At 37.1% G+C, this 19,991-nt stretch overlaps 1 protein-coding gene across 1 annotated transcript; it reads left to right on the forward strand.

The window, feature by feature from the left end:
• The first annotated feature begins 790 nt into the window (after nucleotides 1-790).
• On the forward strand, nucleotides 791-17,309 carry LOC111511243 (ionotropic receptor 75a). The gene is made up of 7 exons (XM_074173565.1): nucleotides 791-1,024; nucleotides 6,033-6,350; nucleotides 9,547-9,668; nucleotides 9,734-9,904; nucleotides 10,656-10,876; nucleotides 13,088-13,574; nucleotides 16,944-17,309. Exons 1-7 carry the CDS (start codon nucleotides 836-838, stop codon nucleotides 17,179-17,181), a joined length of 1,746 nt encoding a protein of 581 aa, XP_074029666.1. The 5' UTR covers nucleotides 791-835; the 3' UTR covers nucleotides 17,182-17,309.
• Nucleotides 17,310-19,991: the final 2,682 nt, after the last annotated feature.

Below are 19,991 nucleotides of genomic sequence, written 5' to 3' on the forward strand. Positions count from 1 at the left end.
AGAGGTTCCAATAATTGCAGAACACTTAGTGACACGACTATCGTCAAACTTAAACCAGTCTATTTCGTCTTAGACCAAGGCGTAATAATGACCAGATTCAACGCCAGAACCACAAAAAAAAAATGACTGCATGTAAAAGATTATAATAGTGGTCTGATAGATTGAAGTGTTCATCTATTTCGAATCTCCGTAAGAGTTTGGTGCTTCCGTCATAGGTTGAGTCATATTTGATAATCATCAGTGCCTCAGCTATACTTGTTTTTTGTAACAGTCAGTTAGTTTGGCGCATGTTTGGCAATACAGTCGATCATCACCTGCTGAGAGTTCCTTTTTCAGATGATTCAACAATAAGCTTTGTCCGGACTGGTTATTAGTCATATTAAGGCATTCTATTACTTTTTCATAAACGTGGAAGCGAATTCTCACCTCGATCCGTTGAGTAATTGAACTTAAAGCATACCTTTGGCAAACAAACATTTTTGAGAGTAGTACACGAATTGATTGTAGCGGTTGTTTCCTCTTTCGCAGCAGATATTACAGTTTGAAAGTTGTGGATTGAAAAGTTATAGCAGCTATCAAAATATTGTCAAATGTACATATTTAGCTGGAGTGTTTTTCTCGCGGGGATGTTTCCAAAACAACTCCATAGAATTTTCATGTGACGTAGCTACTTCATTTTACACCCATGAAAATAGCGATATATCACCCGTTGCAAACGTTCTAGTTGATAACAAACTTTCCATGTGATAGCGATTTGGCAAAACTATTACCAAAATGATGAATAGCTAGATTCAATTCCAGTTTCAGTGTATGAGGGTGATGATAACTATTGCATATGACATGTTATATTCTTTTTTCAGAGATGATTCACATGCAAAAGCTCACTCAGAGAAAGTATTCGATGAAAACTGCATTTCCGCCACTGAATATCGGTGTAATAACTCGAAGAAATGATGACATGTATGGAAAATTGAGTTATGTAATGGACATGTCATGTAATAGAAATCAAGATATTCTGAAAGAGGTATTATATTCATCATTTTCGAATGTTTATGTTGAGAATACGATGAACTAATGATATAGTTCATTTTTGGAAGGTGTGCAGTAATATATCATTCAGAATGGATAAATCCAATGCCGCGTTAAATTTTCAAACAGCATGAACAAAAAATATCTCATTATTGTTGATTTTTCTTCAAGTTTGATGCTGATCATTGATCATGAACATTTCCCGTTCTTATTTTACAATCCCTGCTCGTGGGGAAATAAATAAATTAGTTATGCTGTGTTGTATACTTTTTTATTTCATAAGTTTTTTGTTCAGTTCCTTCACAATTCTTTCCCGATTAATTATGAAAAATGAAGATATTGGATATCAGATTGTATAACAAACTTTCGATCACCATTACAGATCCATTAAAGCAACAATACGTTCTGCGACATCATTGACAATACTCATTGACCGCACTTTCAGTTTTATTATCCCCATCTGCTGGCCAGTTAGCAACACCTTTTTTCAGAAATTTAGATGATATTTCAAGTATCTCAAAGAAAAGAAGAGAATTACTAAAAACGAAGTCTTCGATATTCTTTCTTGCAATATCTCATTCGCTTCGAAGAGACCTTCGTTTTCTAGTGTCTGTACCATTTTTTGTTTGGTATCTGTAGCAATTTCGTCATCAGGAAATGCAAGTGATACGATATTTTCTGACAAGTACCACAAATGTCCCAGAATCTTTTCAGAGCAACTTTGGCTACTGTTTGACTTGAATTTTCAAATACAGTGAGGTCTTTTGATAGCTGCAAATCGTTACTGGGCACTGAAAAAGCAACAGAAGCTAGATACCAGTATTTCACGGAAATTGTGACTGAAAGAATGCAGATATCTTCGATCCCTCTATCTTCTTATCAAGTCTGTTTGAACTGGTATCAGAATAGGAATATTTTCAGGTACTACATCGCCTTTGTTTTTTAGCGAGTCCTTTGCAATCCAGCCGGCATTTGGAACAATGTTTTCTTCTTGGGAACTTTTAGGTAAATAATTTTAAGGTTGAGCAGCTTTTTATAATCATCTCCAGGCTGATATTCGTCGAATTGATTTTGAGAGGAAGTCAATCATAGCCTGCACTACGTTTTGAACTAATTCCAGTGTAGGAGGATCGGACACGACTGTCATCCTGGTCAATTTTGTTCTAATATTTCTTAAATCGTTTGAAGATCAAAATATCAGGCCCACCTAAAGGACCTAGTGCCGTCTTTACGTCAGTTCCTAACATTATCTCTTATATGTGATGATGACATGCAATCAAAAGGTTATCCTCCTTCATGTTTTGCTCCAGTAGTACGCATGCTCCATTTCTTAGTCCATAGTTGACTCCAGTCGCATCACTTTACTTTATCGCCCAGTCTCCACTTCAGTATTGTAACATACACAGCTGACGCACATGCTTCTCCTGTTTCACAGTCCAGTTTTAGGACCGCCAGCAGCTGATCAACTCCTTGCCCTGACAACAAAATTGGAAGACGATCCACAGTTTCATGCCCAGTGATATCTTCTATCAGCTATCCGTCCCAGTGAACAGTCAAAGACAAATTAGTAGTGAATTCACGTTTTCAACGACTCCGCCATCTCTGTCCGATGCTTTTGACGTTGGACGACCTGTTTACAGTTTTTTTGTACCTTAAGATCTGTCTGACTTGTCCATTCAGTCCAAGTCTCCAGAAAAAACTGCAGCCTCTTGGGCTTATTGCATTCATTCTTCCATCTTCTCATGACACCCATTCCATCAGTCTCGTTTCCTGTACTAGTTTGTACAGGTTCCGTATTGGATGTTTGTCATATTCTTCTGGGCGCAAAACAAACTGTTGAGAAAGAAAGTTTTTGGCTTTCTACTACTCCATCTGATACAAAAAAATGGATGAGAGAATCTTCCAAAGAAAGGAAGGAAGTAATCAATTTGAAAATAAGTAACTCTATTTTACTATTACTTCCTTCCTTTCTTTGGAAGATTCTCTCATCCATTTTTTTGTATCAGATGGAGTAATAGAAAGCCAAAAACTTTATTTCCCAAAAATTAATCACTCCTAAAAATATAACCCTTCCAAATCAAACTGTTGAGATATTTGTATTTTAAAAAGTACCACGTGTGACCTAATTATAATACCGTCAGGACATATCAATTAAGATCGGAATTCAAGATACTATCCTTAGACCAGAGAAGAACTTTAACATCAATGATATTCCTGTATAAATTAATAAACAATTTAACAAATTCCCCAGAAATCCTCAATATGCTTCCATTAAATGTACCTCCACGGTGTATACGTTCCGCACCAATGTTTAATATCTCTGCAATATGTACATCATCGAGAATACCGCTTTTAGCTTTGATTAAATTAGCAAACAATTTCAATCTACTTATGGATTTAGATTGGACCTCACCTCTATCAGTTTTTCGTAAAACAATTTTAGAACAAATATTGAATTCAACTCTGTCAAACTAAACATATATTTGACGAATCCACTCAGTGCAGTTATGGACGATTCCCTACAAGTCTGGTATCAGTAAGTAATAGTTTAGTAATCTAGATCTATATTCAATAGCTATCATTGTAGTGTATTTGCCAACAGTTTATCCATGTAATTAGTCTTTAATGGACTGTATATTAATAAATATAAATGAATAAATGAATAAATTGCCTGCCTCCTGTGATTCAGTGTCTCACATTCGCATAAGAGGTCCAGAGCTGTTTCTATTCCTTCGTTGAATAATCTGCAGCTGAGGTCTCCGTTGTACAGCCCCACTTTATTCAGATGTCCTCTAAGCGGACAATGACTGGTGAGTAACCCTGTAATTATTCTGAGCTGATCCCCACTATATTGAAGTAGTTCTTCAGTTATTTTCTCGGACGGTTCCCCAATGAAGGTTCTACTGTGTTTGTTGCCAGGTACTTTTGTCCATTACTCTGTGTGCTTCTTATTGGTCCATGTCCTAATCTGGTTTCGTACCAATGATTTTGGTACCCCCAGAGCTGGTTCAGGACCTATATATGAAGTTGATGATCCGCGTCTAGCGCATTCATCAGCTTTATCATCACCTGTGATTCCTGAATGCCCTGGAACCCAGTATAAAGGTAATGTGATCCTGTTTGCAAGTTCATTTAGTTCTTCATGGCATTCCCAGACCAGTTCTCATGTCACCTTCGGGTTTGTCAGAGCCCCTAGTGCGCTCTTGCTGTTTGTATAAATATTGATCCGCTCATTTCTTTGAGGTCTCAATTTATTGAGCCTTGCACACTGCAAGATAGCATACACTTCCGCCTGAAAGACAGATGTGTATAGTCCTAGCGGATAGATGTTGTTTAGATTTCTATCCGCTCGGTATATTCCAGCCCCCGTTCCATGTTTGGTCGTCGATCCATCTGTATACCAGGTGTTTTTTCCCAACATGTTTGCGGGATGACTAATGGTCTTCCACTCTTTACAGCTCATGATTTTGGCCGTGAAGTTTGTGTTAAAGGTGTACTTCGGTGTCATGTGGTCCGTGCACATATTCAATATGTGCTCCTCCACTCGTTCCAAAATTTCTGTTCGGTCCGATCTTTTGTAGTTCGGCGAGTTTTCCAGTCTGAATTGGCCCATCCATTATTACAAAGTGTAAAGGAGATAGATTCAGGAGTGTCTCCAATGCAGCTGTTGGGGTAGTTCTCATTGCTTCTGTCATTCACAAACACGCAAGTCTTTGCACCTTGCCCAGTTTATTGATGGCGGTCGCCTGCTTCATCTTTGGCCACCAGATCAGAGATGCATATGTTATCATAAACCACCATCGTGTATAGCCAATATACCATGTCTGGTTTTAGCCCCCATGTTTTTCCATAGGTGAGTCTGGCGAGCATCAGTGCTACCTCCGCTTTCCTCTTCATCCTGTCCAAGTGTTGGTTCCAGGTCAGTTTGGAATCTAGGGCTACTCCCAGATATTTAACCTCCCCCAACACTTGTATTTCTTCACCTCGAAGTTTTAAAGGTCCGAGACCCTCTGTTCTAGTCCTCTCGGTGAATACTACTATGGTCGATTTGGATGAGCTTATGTTAAACCCTTTTTTTCGGTCCATCTTGTTATAATATTCAGGGCCTGCTGCATGCATTCCTTCACTACATTATTGTATATACTCTGTACTAAGATGACTAAGTCTTCTGCATATCCCAGTGCTTCATACCCATTATGGTTCAAGAGACATAGTAGCTCGTCCATTACAAAGTTCCATAACAGAAGGGATAGAACTTCTCCCTGAGGACAGCTCCTTGCTACCCGTGCTACGACTGTTTCCCCCATTATGGTTGTATATATCAATCTTCCCTTAAGCATGCAGTCTATCCACCTACAGCTTGTCTTCTCGATCCCTCTTCTCCTCGACGTCTGGATGATTGATTCTAACGACGTATTGTCAAATGCGCCCTCAATGTCCAAGAAAGCAGCTAAAAGTACTTCCTTGTTTTTGTAAATATATTCTACTTTTTCTGTTACCCCACATAGAGCCTGTTTACAGTAAATTTCATGGGGTCAGATCCTGCAATTTTCAGCTCAGATGTGATTACTATCGCAGCTTTTCTATCACTTAATTTAGCGGCTAAATTATATTCCACCAATTCTACTCGACCCCTTCACGCGGCGGTGGTTTAGCCGTAGAAGGCCCAGCAATCTCAATTTATTTCAGCAAAAAATACCAATGGTTTTTATAAGTTTTGGCACTTATATGTTTCTATAGGTGAGGAATTGGATGTGGGCAGTCGATTGAATATAATTTATGTGAATAGACGGCTTTGAGTTTTTATTTACAATTTTCGTAATTTCACCCATTCCCAAGGCATAACAGCAATCATTACAAATTTTGTTCCCATAATGACTTGTATTGTATTGTACTCATCATCAATTTTCACCTTATATTTTCTGGTGATTTCCATTCTTCTAATTGATCTCGGAAAATTAAGTTCCGTCGGTCGATTGATTAGTTCACCTCAACAATTCCAGGTATCCGAAGCTGGAAAATTTAGGTTCACGTACGGTTGGCTGATGATTCATAACATTTCCATCAGAGAAGATGACATCAAAACTCTTTTCACTGGATTGAAATTGAGGGCGGATATGAATGTAAAGTTTGCTGTACCTACACTCCAAGAAGATGAATATGAAGTTTTTGAAGTATACAAACTTGGTATTGGCGTTAATGTCACTGTAAGGAAAGTTTGTATATTCAGGAATGGAACGTTTGAGCATATCGGTGAGAAGTTGTCATTTTATGAATCCAGGAAGGATATGTCAGGGGTGCTGTTAAGAAATGGTAATAAGGTACGTAAAAAATTGAATTTCAGTTAGAAAGTTATCTCATGGTCATTCTTCATCAAGCATTTCTCCAGTTTTCCACCTGAGCTAACCAATTTTATCGATACGGAAGTAACTACTTCATTTCCCAGAACCATAGCAATTACAAGCCTTTAGTCTAGTGATCTATGTATAAAAACGTTCAATTCTGATTTCGAATATAGTTTCGAGGAAGTATACAATAAATTCTTGTTGCTTCCAGTCAACATATTCATATTCAAACAATAAAAACTGAAGAAGTCATTTTTATTAAATGAGACTCTCACTATTGCAGTTGAGAGATGCCAATGTTTCTTTATTTCACCTCAAAAAATTTAAAATAACTATAGAAGATAAAACTGGAACTTCTGTCGTAAAATGAATTCTGAACAAGTACTGTTCCCAAACACCAGAACTACAACACTCTTCTCGATGAGCGTCTACAAGGGATGAAGTGAACTGAAGATGAGAACTTGGTTAGAGAAACGTATTTCGAGAAGAGTGTTCTGATATTGTGGAACAGTACGTGTTTCGAATTTAAAACTAACTATAATTGATCATCTGGGAGCTAGAAACTTGTTATTGATAGGAATTGCCTACTAATGAAAAATGAAGGAATACTTTTGACTCTCATGAAGTATCAACATCGAACATCTCAGCTTCACTATCAAGTAATATAATAACTGAAAAAAAACGAAATAATGAGACTCCCCCCACTTAGAATTGGTTCATTTGGAAACAGCTTCCAGAAATTTCCCGGCTATTACTAGCTGATGATGGATTGGATTGTGAGATACTGATGAACTGATTGAAGTCATATGAATGGGGTGAAGATAGGTTTTCCATTGATGAATTTGGTATGCTAAATATCATGGGAACTACTGTGGATATGAAGATGAATTAGTTTTCTTCCTTACCTCGATACCAGTGTTGAAATATTGGATAGGCTGTTCATATGTCAAGAATTTCAAGGAAACCATTTCGAGAATCTTCTGAACTGACCTCAAGTACCTCATATTATGTAGTTGAATGTCAATGTATTCAGGCAATTATTAAAAAATCCGCAATTTTGTGATAATTGTAGATATTGGCATTATATTCTAGGGTTGTGAAGCATTTGTCAAGAAATTCAGGTGGCGCCCAATCGACATCTTGAAAGTTTCAGCTGTCAATTCCAGTTCAAAATAAAGTATTCATGCATAAATTTCATTATCTCAAATTTCAATTCCTTGAGTTGACCCGATCAAAAAAAGGGGGAGAAATTAAAGAAATGCACTGTATATGGTCAGAGTCCAATTTATTTTTATCATGACCAACCAAGTTCCGCAATAATTCCCAATTGCTTTATAGTTTCAAACATGCATCATTTTGCCCACTTTGGTGGAATACATTCGATTATTGGATGAATCTACAGGAACCAGAAATATTCAGTTTGCAAGCAGAACATCTGGATAGATTTTCTTTTCAGGTATAGCTCAACAAGTGACTCTGATGCTTGTTTTAAACTTTATTTGTCATTGAAGAAGGATCATTTTCCTCTGCTCTGAGTTCTTGTTCAGAGGTTTGAACATTTTTCTTCGCAAGATCACCGGTGGGTGTAATTCCTGAATCTGTTTTTACAGCAACATGAAAATTAGGAATCGTTCGTTTTTCCAGGTAGTTTTCCAACCTAGAATTGATTATCCGATTGGAGCATAAGTAGTAACTAATATTGTTGGAGTAGGTAGACAGAGACGGTGTTGTTCCTTGAGAGTAATTTCTGCTTGAGAGCATAATAAAAACATCAATAAAAATAAGAGTACAGACATAAACATTTCTTGCCTGTGGCAAGTTCTGATAGAATTTTGATGATTCCTCTTTTGGTTGATTGATGGTGGTTGGATTCGTGGTTCAGCTGTTTCCCACTTAGTGTCGGTCCTCTTCACCAATACGTCTAAGAATGGCAATTCTTTGTGGACTTTTTTCTCCAGTGTGGAAGTGACGGCAGGTCTTACGCTATTGATGTGTTTCAGTATTCGCTTGGTTCCATATTATAAAGGTGCATCAAGGTATCTCAACCAGACTCAGGGTTTCTTGTGGGGTTCTTCAATGGCCAGAGTTCCAAACCACCCAATATATATATATATGTTGGCTATAACTGGTGAAAGTGGCTATCCCACTGATAGCAGTCCCTGATCTTGTGTAAAGAATTCGCCCTTCAGTTGGAAATAACAGTTCCATACACAGCATCCTAGTAATTCCATAATTACTTCTATAGTCAAGTTTGTTCTATCTTTCATGTCCCCATTTTTCGGATAGCTTTCTCTTAATAATTTGGAGTGCTTCTTTGACCGGAACGTTTGTGTAAAGGCTTTCAACGTCGAAACTAATAAGTTGATCTTGCTCTGTGACTTTGATTGCCCCTAGTAGTTCGACAAAATGCCTTGGTTTCTTCACCTGAGATGATGATTTTCCTTTGTACTTTCATTCGTATTGGTTTTTTTTAGGGATTTCAAATCATTTTATATAATATTCGACAATGGAAGTCCGAACTAATGAAATACGATCATTTTTCTCACTTGGTTACCGAAACACGTGTCGAGGTGTTGAAATAACGGTTGGTTATTGGGAAAAAACTCCAGTAATATACAGGTACAGAAGTTGGCACACCAAATTACCTGAAACAACATAAATGGCTTTACGCTATCAGAATACTCAGCCGTGGAAGATAAACTCAGGATGTAAAAACCTCTGAGGAAGCTAGCCATTTGCGCCAGCGGAACATCAGGAAAAAATAAAAAAATCGGTAGCCTTCAAACCCGAATGAAAATGGTGACACTGAAAACCTCTTCCGCGAAAGCCTTAACTATTTGGTCAGCTTAATGAATGTTTTTCATAGGAATGTTCAATTTTTCTTTGTCATAATAATAATCTTTCGACTCCATGGCTTCCAAGTTTCTTTGAACTTACGACCTTGAAAAGTTAGTTCCAGACGAAGAGTACCAATGCTGAAACAAAAAACTAATTTGTCACAGACGACCTACTTTTTGCCTTGTGCTCAAAAGTATCTTCAGTATTACAAAGTTAGACGAAAACATTGAGCAATGCATTTTCAATATCTACTAATGTGTATTTGTAAGAATTTATCACTCATATCTGTATCATTTTCCAAATGACGATTATGCAGTAATTGCTCACTTTATAGGTAAACTATTCTTTCGAAACTGAAGAGGACTATGAACAAGCAAGGCGTTATAGGGAAATTCAAACGTTCGGAAAATTTCATTTTCAATTGTTCCTGTTCCTGAAACAGATTCATAATTTTCAGTAAGAACTAATTTCATTGTAAATGAGTTTTATCATACTTATGGGCTAAAGTTTGTAATTTTCAGTTATAACACTACCCTACGGGATGCATGGTTCGGAAATAGTTCTAGTGGAATTGATAGTGGATTGGCGAGTCTAATAAATCGAAAGGAATTAGATTTTATGAGTTCTGGAGGGCTACTTCGATGTGAGAGAATCGATTATTACGATTTCTTAGTACCTTATTATGAATTCAGGTAAATCTTCAATTTTCACATATATTTAATTTCAGCATAGCTACAAAATGAAGAAAATATTCAGTTGATCTACTATAATACTGGTATTTGAGTTTTTCTGATGTATTTACTGAAATCTTCTAATAAACCGGAAGTAATCAGTGGAAGTACTGAGGAAAAAAAACTTTTACAAGAGTCGTTTCACGAATATTCTTTGAACAGAATGGATTGAATACGAAAATTTCAAAGACTTCCAAAATGGTCTTCGAAATATTCATTTTGAAGCCATTTATTCATTCAGGTGCCAACCTTTTCAGTTTTTGTTCGATTTTGATAATTTTTTGAGAAGTAAGGAGAAAATTCATTTCAGATCAATTCACATTGAACATATTTTCTCATAGGGATCTATTTATTTACATTATACGAGGGGAAACAGAATTGATTTTTCATTATTTAGGTTTAGGACAGCTTCTGAATGAGCACTCAAAACCATCTTATTCTTCCCCCATTCATTTGATATTATGGTTCCTTTCAATTTCGTGAATATTCAGAGATTTTGTATGAAGATAGAGAAGTGAAAGACAAAAGCTTTTTACCAGAAATGATCTCTTCTGAAAATATACCCCTTTCGATTTCAATCGGTTTATTTGGATTTCACCATTTGAATTTTATGCAACATCAACAACTTTTCTCAAAATTAATTTCATAACCAATGATTTGAATTGTGTGATCTGAATTCTATTTAATTTTTGATTTATTTTTTATTTTTCAGGACTTCTTTTTTCTTCAGGAACCCAGGAACTGTAAAACCTGGTGTAGAGGTTTTGAAACCGTTTTCTATTAAAACTTGGTATGCAACAATAGGAGCTGGACTCTTGATGGGTATAGCTATAAAATTATCTTACTGGGTTGAATATGAGTACCTTCAGACCAATACAAGATATAGTCTTTTCACTTCATTTGTTATAACCATATCCATATTGGCACAGCAAGGTTGGTGCAATTGATTAAATGTAAATATTCTCTAAAAATAGTTGATAGTTCATTTGAATACTAGTGGTACACTTCTCGTCTCATAACAATGTTTGCATTATTTTAATATTTCCGAAAATTATCTGGTATTTGATCCCACAAATTTGAAGACATTGTCTGTCTGTATTTCCTTTCACTTTCTTTTCGCAAACATTTTTTCAATTGCCTTCCTGATTTCCTCCTTTTATTTATATATGGAAAATTTCGTTTCAGTCAATAGAGTATCATCAGTGAAGGGGACCACCTCAGTGCTCAGCATTGCCGCAGGTTAGTCATTGATGTAGAACAAGAACAATAACGGATCCAGTACTGAGCCCTGAGGAACCCTATACTCTACCGTTGATAAATCAGAACACTTATTATTGAAGTACGTCACTTTCATTCAGTACCGAAATTGTAAGTTATGAGCTGTAATAGTTTTCCATCAGATGTATACAGACTCAGGATATCATGAAAGACACAGTCGGAGGCTTTTATAATTTCACATAAGAGACATAAAATATTTTTTATTCTCTGAACCTCTAAACCATAGTTCTCAGTAGATATAAGATTATTTATAAGTTTATTTATTGCGAGAATTTGTTATTTCGAAAATCAAACTGAGAATTTGTAAATAGATTATTTTGCTGCAGATGACTCAGTTTCTATTTCAGTATTTTTTCATAAATTCTAGACATTATAGAAGATGATGATTTTGGTCTGTGATCTGTATCTGTAGAGTTAGAGCACTTAGGCCACATGTGACCCATTGTACATTCTCTCGAGTACTTGTCCTCCTAGGTCATCGTCCATCCTGTCCCTTCCAGAAAGGTGAACAGGTCACCAAGAGATATTTCCTTTATACTGGCAGGTGTAGGCCAGGACTCGCCGAACATACACTCTCTTTGACAACCTTGAGGTATCTCAAGGCGACCTCCACGAAGGTTTTGGAAGGTGCAGCGACATTACTGTCGTTGTTCGGCTTTTTCAACCTTATTGGGGTTTCCTCCGTGGAGGTGCATAAGTCAGGGCGTTTTCCTGCAGGGGTAGCCGTGATACAGGGGTAGAGCTCCACCTTTATTCGAAGCGGAGCTCTTGACGCCTGCCGCAAGATGTGCCCTTGCTGTTGGAAGTGGAGTGGTGGAGGAGGAGGGTGCACATACAGTTGCTGCCACTCGGACCTCTTTCGGTCTCTTTCTTCTTTTGGCTTCGGCGCCGCAAATGCCTTTATGCCTTGACCTTTGTTTTATATCACGAGGTGATCTGCCATGTCCAGCCTCATTCCGAGCGGTAGATTGGGGTGGACATTTCTGTTCATCCCCAGCCACCGCCTTAGATTGGGATGAGCAATTCTGTCCAGCCTCGGGATTGGTTTTTGTTATTTCTGTTTTTGTATTTGTTCCATTCATATGTGTTCCCACGAGTAGCAAGGGAAGAGTTGGTGACCTCTGGCAGAGCCCCGCATTACCAGAGGTAGGATGATTACAATGATGTTTTGCCCGGTTCCCCAAGGGAATCGTTCGTAACCGCATATTATCCTAAGGCCATTCAGCTGTCGACACGATTCCTTACACCTTAGCTTGGGTGGGCTGGTCCACGGTGACTTGTTTCCCAGAGGCTTTTGGAGAGTTTTAGTTCCCCCCATCGTACTTATTTCTGCCACTGACCAGGAGTCCTGCGACCCCGTATGTGAGGCTACATTGTCTTCCCCGACAGGGCCCCCAGTCCTCTGGCCGTTCCCCCATCCACCACCTGGGTTCGCGCCCGATAGGTAGCCCAACCCACTGGGTGGTCTGTGATTATTCATACCATTTGGATACTTTCGTTCAGCAATTCACATACTTTACATATCATCTGATTTTTCACTGATTTCGAAAAGTCCATAATTCGATTCCTGATTTCATTTGGAGTGACGTGAGTGATTTTGAAATCGTCATGAATATATGAGATCAAATTCATTTTTATTGTATGGTGAATCAGATATAATATACTTATTCATCAAAATTCATCTCAGTATTGAATTGTGTTGACACAGTTTCATTGAAATAGTTACTTTGATATCAACTTTTGATTTCGTTATTCATGATATCTACAAGCTTTACTCAAATAAACACTTCCAAATTTCATTCCGATTCATTTTCACAAAACCCTTCAGAAAAACTCGTCGAAAGCGTAAGTTTGTTTGATTTTCAGGATCGGCCATACTACCAAGCCATTTAGGAGGCAGAATAATTTTTCTGAATATTCTCATAATATCCATGATGCTCTACAATTATTACACCTCAAGTTTGGTCTCTTCTCTTTTGAGCTCAAAGCCAACAATGCTAACATCAATCAAAGAACTGTACGAGAGTAATCTGAGAGTTGCAATAGAAAATCAGCCTTATACCATAACATACATTATTCAACATATCGACAACATATATATTGAAAAATTGAACGAAACGAAAATATATGATTCTGGAAAACCGAATCTATTACCACCTGAGGATGGTATAGCCCTGGTTAAGGAAGGAAAATTTGCGTACCACACGGAGGCTGCAACTGCATATCCCTTAATAGCGAGAAGTTTTGACCAAAATCAGATATGTGATTTGACAGAAATTAACTTCATCACACCTGGTGTTATTGGTCTCCTGGTGCAGAAACGATCTGAGTATTCAGAACTCTTCAAGATAAGGTTAACTATCTGTACTAATATAAATGTGAAAGTTTGCGAACATGGATTTATTTATGTATGTATATTTGTGGCTCTTTCACGTCTAAACGACTGAACGGGATTGGATGAAACTTTACATAAACACGGCTTATAGACTGAGTCATAGAATCAAATTGGATTTTTTTTTGCAATACACATTTTAGAATATCTGTCAGATTCTTATAAAAATTGAAACAATTGTTGTTTCAAGTATTCAATATGGATAAACTTTGTCTGCTACACTAAGTAATTTGAACGAATGGTTTAAAAGTTAACACGATAAGATTAATTCGATGCAATGTAATAAGCAATTACGCGTCGCGTCTACTGTGAGACGGCATGGGTTGATGAGCGGGGGAAGAGGGGCGTTCTAAGCAATGAAGCGCCATCACCAAGAACGCGACCCGAACACGGGCCGACGTGTGAGGGCAGATATCGTTGATAGTTGCGTCAGTTTTGCAAATTCATTTATAGGTAACATAATTATTTTCTCGAAGCTATTCTTTACTTAGTGCAGTTGGCATATTTTTTTAGGTAACTGTATTCATAAAGTGAAAATATAAATTACTAGCTGTTGCCCGCTCTTATATCAACGTACAGCCAAAGCTATTGAACCTAGAATCTTGAAATATGCAGACAATAATAATAATAATAATTATGGTCTTTATTGGGTGAAATACAATATAACATCCAAAAGGCGAAGTTCAAAACTGCAGTGTAGAACACTACAGGTTTATTCTACCACTTAACATCCACAGCCAGCTACGAGAGCTGGCAACAACAAAAAAAATAAACAAATACAAACAAAAAACAAAAAAAAAACAAAAGTAATATATTATACACCTGATATCAATCAGCGTATCCCATGAATAAGGCGAAGGCAGGAGGTTTGAATCTTTTGGAGTCTTTTCTTATTCCTAATTGTGAGGCATGGTCCATAGAGTACATCTGCATAGTTCAAAGATGAAAGAACGAGACTGTCACATTTTCGATTTCCGTAAGTCAATTCGAGTGGTAGGTTCTTTGTATAGCGTAAATAAGCATCAAGAAAGGTAATCAGGAATGTTCACCCCTCAAAGGGACAAAAATTCTTCGCAGGCGAAGCTGTGGGCAAAAACTAGTCTAAAATAATCACACTAAATGAAGAGTCTCCGCCACAAAAGATCTGTCAATAAGATGTCTCAACGAACTGAAAAACAAGTTCTTAACTTGTCTATCAACCTGCTGTCGCAGGTCCTCACCTAGTCTTGCCAGTTGCCTGAAATCATAAAAATCAAAACTTCAAGTTCATTCTTAACAGAAACCGGTTGCTAGTTTTTGTCATTTCTCTTGATTTTTTATTGTTGAAATTAGAGCTGAACACAGTAAGCATAGAGCTAGTGATGAAACTTGGGGGCAAGGGAGATCACGACCTCTTTCTCATGTGAGTACAGTTCCAAGCTGATTTCAAATTAAGAGTCATCGGTTTGAAATGGCCTCTCGAGCTTCTGAATCGGCCCTTTCATTACCCGTTATTCCCATATGAGAAGGAATCCAAACTATCTCAATGTGTTTACCATCCTGTAATAACTTTCCCAACTGTCGAGAGATCCAACGAGTGCCCTATCAAGACGTTCATCTCCAAATCAAAGAGCTCATATGCGACAGATGGAGGCAAAGGTGGCAATTCCTATATAATAATAAACTCAGAGCCATTAATCCGAATCTAGTCACTCAAAATTACCGAGCACTCACCCGCAGACAGCAAGTTTTACTTACACGCCTGAGAATTGGACATACGAAATTTACCCATCTACATCTCCTAAAGCATGAAGAGCCTTGCATTTGTGATACCTGCAGTGTGACAATGAGTGTTGAACATTTCATCTCTGATTGCCCAGCTTTCAATGAAGAAAGACAATTTTTCGGATTACCAAGCGACCTCACCAATGCATTGGATGTTACGAACTTTTCTTCCCTTTATAGTTTTTTGGAAAATGTTGGCATCTCTAACAAAATTTAATATGCCTACTGTAACCGCTAATAATCCTAGTGGTTGATGCGGTGTTTTTCCTTTTAAATAAAGAAAAAGTAATCGGTAGACAACTGTTCCAGCCTGTTGGGCATCTCCAGTAGCGGGCAGGTGGTCCTCGATTGAATACAAAATGTGAGAACTAAGAAGAGTAATTGTTAAAAATAACTGTGTGTACGCTAGCGAGACATACATTGTATCACCATTGGTGTGACACACAAGTTAGTTCGCCAACGCAGATAACCAATAAAATTTGACTAGTTAATTGACGTTCCATTTCAAATAAGGGGAATCGTTGATTACCGCTACATATCGTCCTCACTTTCAGCCGGGATTCAACCATTCCAAAACAGCAATTTAGATGGACTCAGATTGAGTCTACTCTGCATCCTATACCACCTGGGGACGTTGCCCTCAAGCTACTCCACTGTTACACATTATACATCATTTGACTCTTCGACCTAACCTATTTCATACGATAACGCTTACTAGTGCTTATTATCTCTTGAATATAGTCACCTATTATGAGTTTCTCATGGAATAAATAATCTTGAATATCAATAAATAATTTGTGTACCTGAAGTGCCAAAAAAGTTCGAAACTCCTGAAAAATCAGGATAATAAGAATATGAATTAGTTCATGTTTTTCAAGGGGAACTCCCTTATTCAACCCCATTATGTATGTATTTACCTATGTATGCTTGGTTGAGTGGAAGAATAACGATGTATGCTAAACTCCGCCAAGTAAATCAAAGGCCATTTATTTTTATTATTATTATTAATCGAAATTCCAGTGGGCTTTTGAAAAAAAATGTCGTTATGGAATAGGATGTCAGTGTGATGAATTTCTAGTATTAGAAAAAAAAAGAACTGAAAAGCTTCTACGGCGGATAAAAAAGATTTTTGATTTTCAAATGGATTCTACAAGATATCATTTGTTCCTTGAAGAATTTAGAAAAAAAAACACTGAAGTCCTCTCATTCAAAGGAACTCAAAAAACTAATCAGAAAAACTTTGCACATCACTATAAACAGATATAATTAGGTCTTTTTCTCTCACAAATCAGCAGGATTCTCATTTTGAATGAGGTGGTTTAGCAATTTTTTATTAACAAATATGATAGTTCTTATTGACATCTTTGAAATGATCTTGTATTTCATCATATGAAATTTCAATTATTGAGATAGTAATTGAGATATATTTTCAAAGAATCGACTTGGTACTTTTTTTTATTCAAAATGCTCTTTCGAATGAAGATTTAATTTTTGATTTGTATTTTCAATCTTCATTGAAAAAAGTTTCATGAAAATATTTCATAATTGATTTGATTTGTTTTGTAGTCTGATGAAAATGAGTGTTGGCGGAATCTTCAAGAGAGAGCGGGATATATGGATAACCAGGAAACCAGAATGCTTACTCAGCTCCAGAGTTGTTTCTGTGGGAATAAACGAATTATTTTTGGTTTATCTCATATTATTTGTAGGTATTATCGTATCAACCATAATTCTTATTATCGAGATTGTTTCATTCAAATACAAGACAAAACATGTTGATGAAAATTGGGGTTTTCTGGATTAGAGAGAGAAGCACTAGATGAGAAAAATTATTTATTAGGTCGCCATTACAATTCACGCACATGTACTGGATAATATTTTACAACCACAAATATTATTAGAATTTGCTTAATATGAAAAATAAAATGATTATCAAACATTATTTGTATTTCATTAACTGGTGAAAGTTATTTAAGGTATTTGACGGCCGATTCCTTGAACATGCACCCTATCCAGTAACCCATCACACATCTTCTCGACCTTCTGTGAAAAGCATGTACCACTACTATACATTTTTTTGTACAACTGTCATCAAAAGTGACATTTTCAATGGTTGTCAAGAGTTTGGTGTTCACAAAGTAGCGTGTTCAAAATATTTTCAACACTAGTGTTGAAAGTATTTTTTTCTGTGACGGGAAAAAAGTTTGACATTTTATCTCTGGTGACAGGTAACAAAATATCACTTTTTATGAAATTACTTTTTGTTGTCAAGTTTTTTGTAACTTCTTTCAATGGAAGTTCTGTTTCATCTATTACAATATCTATGAGGCCACAACAGAGATTTGTTGCCGCTATTCCACCAAAAAGAATGAAATTAGATTCAGATGCATTTATAGATATTCAGTTGACAAGGATGATAACATATCAAGATCGGTATTAATTTGCCATATATCCCTGTTAATTGAATTCTCGTCGGATTCCATGTACAGCTGAGTATCGTTGTCATAACAATGCGTGGTTGCAAATTGCATTGACCTATGAAAGTGAGATGTGTATAAAACGAACAAGAGAGGGCCCAATATTGAAGCTTGGGGAACACTGTTTTTGAAAACTATTGCAATAGTTCTCAAATTTGTTCCATGTACATTAATATCACTGATGAAATTTATTAGTTGATCACTAATTCATTAGTAATTGAATAGAACTGGCCGATACTTGATGAAAATCCATATTTAAAAAACTAATTAATAGAGTTGATTCTATGATTTTCACTATAAGGGTTTTACAAAAACCGCGACACGTGTGTTACATTATGCTTGAAGAAGCTATTGTATAGCGAAACACGTGTCGCGGTTTTTGTAAAACCCTTATAGTAAAAATCATAGAATAAACTCTATTTATTAGTTTTTTAATTTATTAGTTATATCACTTAATATAGTTTTCAAGTCATCTCCCAGATTATGCTGACGTCTCTCGTTTGTGTGTAGTGGGGATACTTTTTCATTCATTACTTTAAATTCTTTCGAAAAAATATAGACAAATATAAAAGATCAGGCGTCTGAAAACTAACATGCAGATCATACCCAAATAATTCTAGAGAAAGAACTTTAAGAAATTTCAAAACGAAAATCTTTGAAGATAAAAAAAGTTTGGAAGTGAAGAAATCCAATTCCACCTATGCCTGCCACCTTTTGGAGAACAATCAATATTTCAACAACACCATTTCACATTCAAACACTATCTACTCCATACAGACCCCGCTGGGGTCTCTGCATATCAATTAGGGCAAACATTCAAATTTTCTATTGGACGAACCACTCACCTATGTTAAACCTATTTTTATAATGCCAATAATCATTTCTATTCAAAATTTACCTAGGATCCAAGAACAGAGATTGTAATTGTTTTCCAAATTCTACCTGGTATCATCAACCAATCAAGTGAGGTACTTGTATACAAGAATGTTACGTAGGTCTAAAGTGAGTGGGTCTATTCAACTCTCCACCGCAACCCACAAGGGTTTATTGTGGCTAACACCTATTCACACTTAGCCAAATGAACCCAGCTTCTTAACGAAGCCGATTAGTTTGTATGGTGAGTGGTCCTTCAGGTCAGATGGTGAGAGTATGAATATGCCGAAATCTAAGAACCTGATTCGGTCTCCAGCGAGACAGGCACAGAGTATATGCTCTGCTGGATCATCATTTTTTAGACAGAGGCGACACACACTGTCTTCCGACAGTCCAAGTCTCTGCATATGATGATTCAAATGACAGTTACCTGTGAGAACGCCTGTTAGATATCGTAGTTCATCCCTACTATAGTCCAACAACTATTTGGTATCAAGCTTCGAAGGGTAAATAAACGCCTTGGAGTGAGCCAATCCTGGAAGATTCTGGCAGAAGTCCATAAATCTTTTTGCCATCCAGGTGTTGAGTCTTTGTTTGGCCCAAAGCGATGCCAATGCCTTCCAGGCCAGTATGGCCAGGAATCCAGACCAGAGACAATCTGTTGAGTCTTCCTATCGAAGAGAGTCGTTTTTGGCAGTTTGCTACAAATTTAGACGTTGCCCGGTAGGAGCCAAGAGCTTCCACCGCCGCTTGACTGTCCAAGAATATTTTTATTGACATGTGAGTGAGGTTGGATTTATCCAATCTCTCCGTACACAATTCAATAGTGTGAAGTTCCGCTTGAAATACAGTCACATAAACTCCTAGGCAGGTAGATAACTCTGTCCTGGGTCTGCGACTAAAAACACCTGCACCAGAAAAGGAAGGTGTTTTTGATCCATTTGGTAACCAACAACTATCTGCTCTCAATATTTCCTTCTCCCGGAGAAACCAGTCCTCTCTACTCGGGAATAGTACTTTATAAGGCAGTTCGTAGTTGACAGTTAGAGGCATGAAGTCGGAGGTCATGTCCAGAATGCTGTGACTACCAATGTCAACCAACAGTCTGTTGCACTCTACATTGAATTGATTTGTGCAATTGGCAATGTGCACAAGTCTGTATGTAGTCCATATAGCCTCTCTCTCCAGAAAAATGTGTAGAGGAGGTTGATCTAGAAGGATCTCCATGGTCTCTGAAGGTATGGTACTGATGGCACCACTGATA

The sequence above is a fragment of the Leptinotarsa decemlineata genome, unplaced genomic scaffold (genome assembly GCF_025532065.1).
Source record: "Leptinotarsa decemlineata unplaced genomic scaffold, Ldec_3_MD MMD2_tig00000251_RagTag_RagTag, whole genome shotgun sequence".
In the NCBI taxonomy this organism is placed as follows: domain Eukaryota; kingdom Metazoa; phylum Arthropoda; class Insecta; order Coleoptera; family Chrysomelidae; genus Leptinotarsa; species Leptinotarsa decemlineata.

Excerpts from the sequence above, each read along its gene's own strand:
- LOC111511243 (XM_074173565.1), top strand. The coding sequence starts at position 836 with ATGACATGTTATATTCTTTTTTCAGAGATGATTCACATGCAAAAGCTC. Across the intron at positions 1,025-6,032 it reads ATCAAGATATTCTGAAAGAG|GTATCCGAAGCTGGAAAATT; the intron begins GTATTATATTCA and ends CAACAATTCCAG. Across the intron at positions 9,669-9,733 it reads AAACAGATTCATAATTTTCA|TTATAACACTACCCTACGGG; the intron begins GTAAGAACTAAT and ends TGTAATTTTCAG.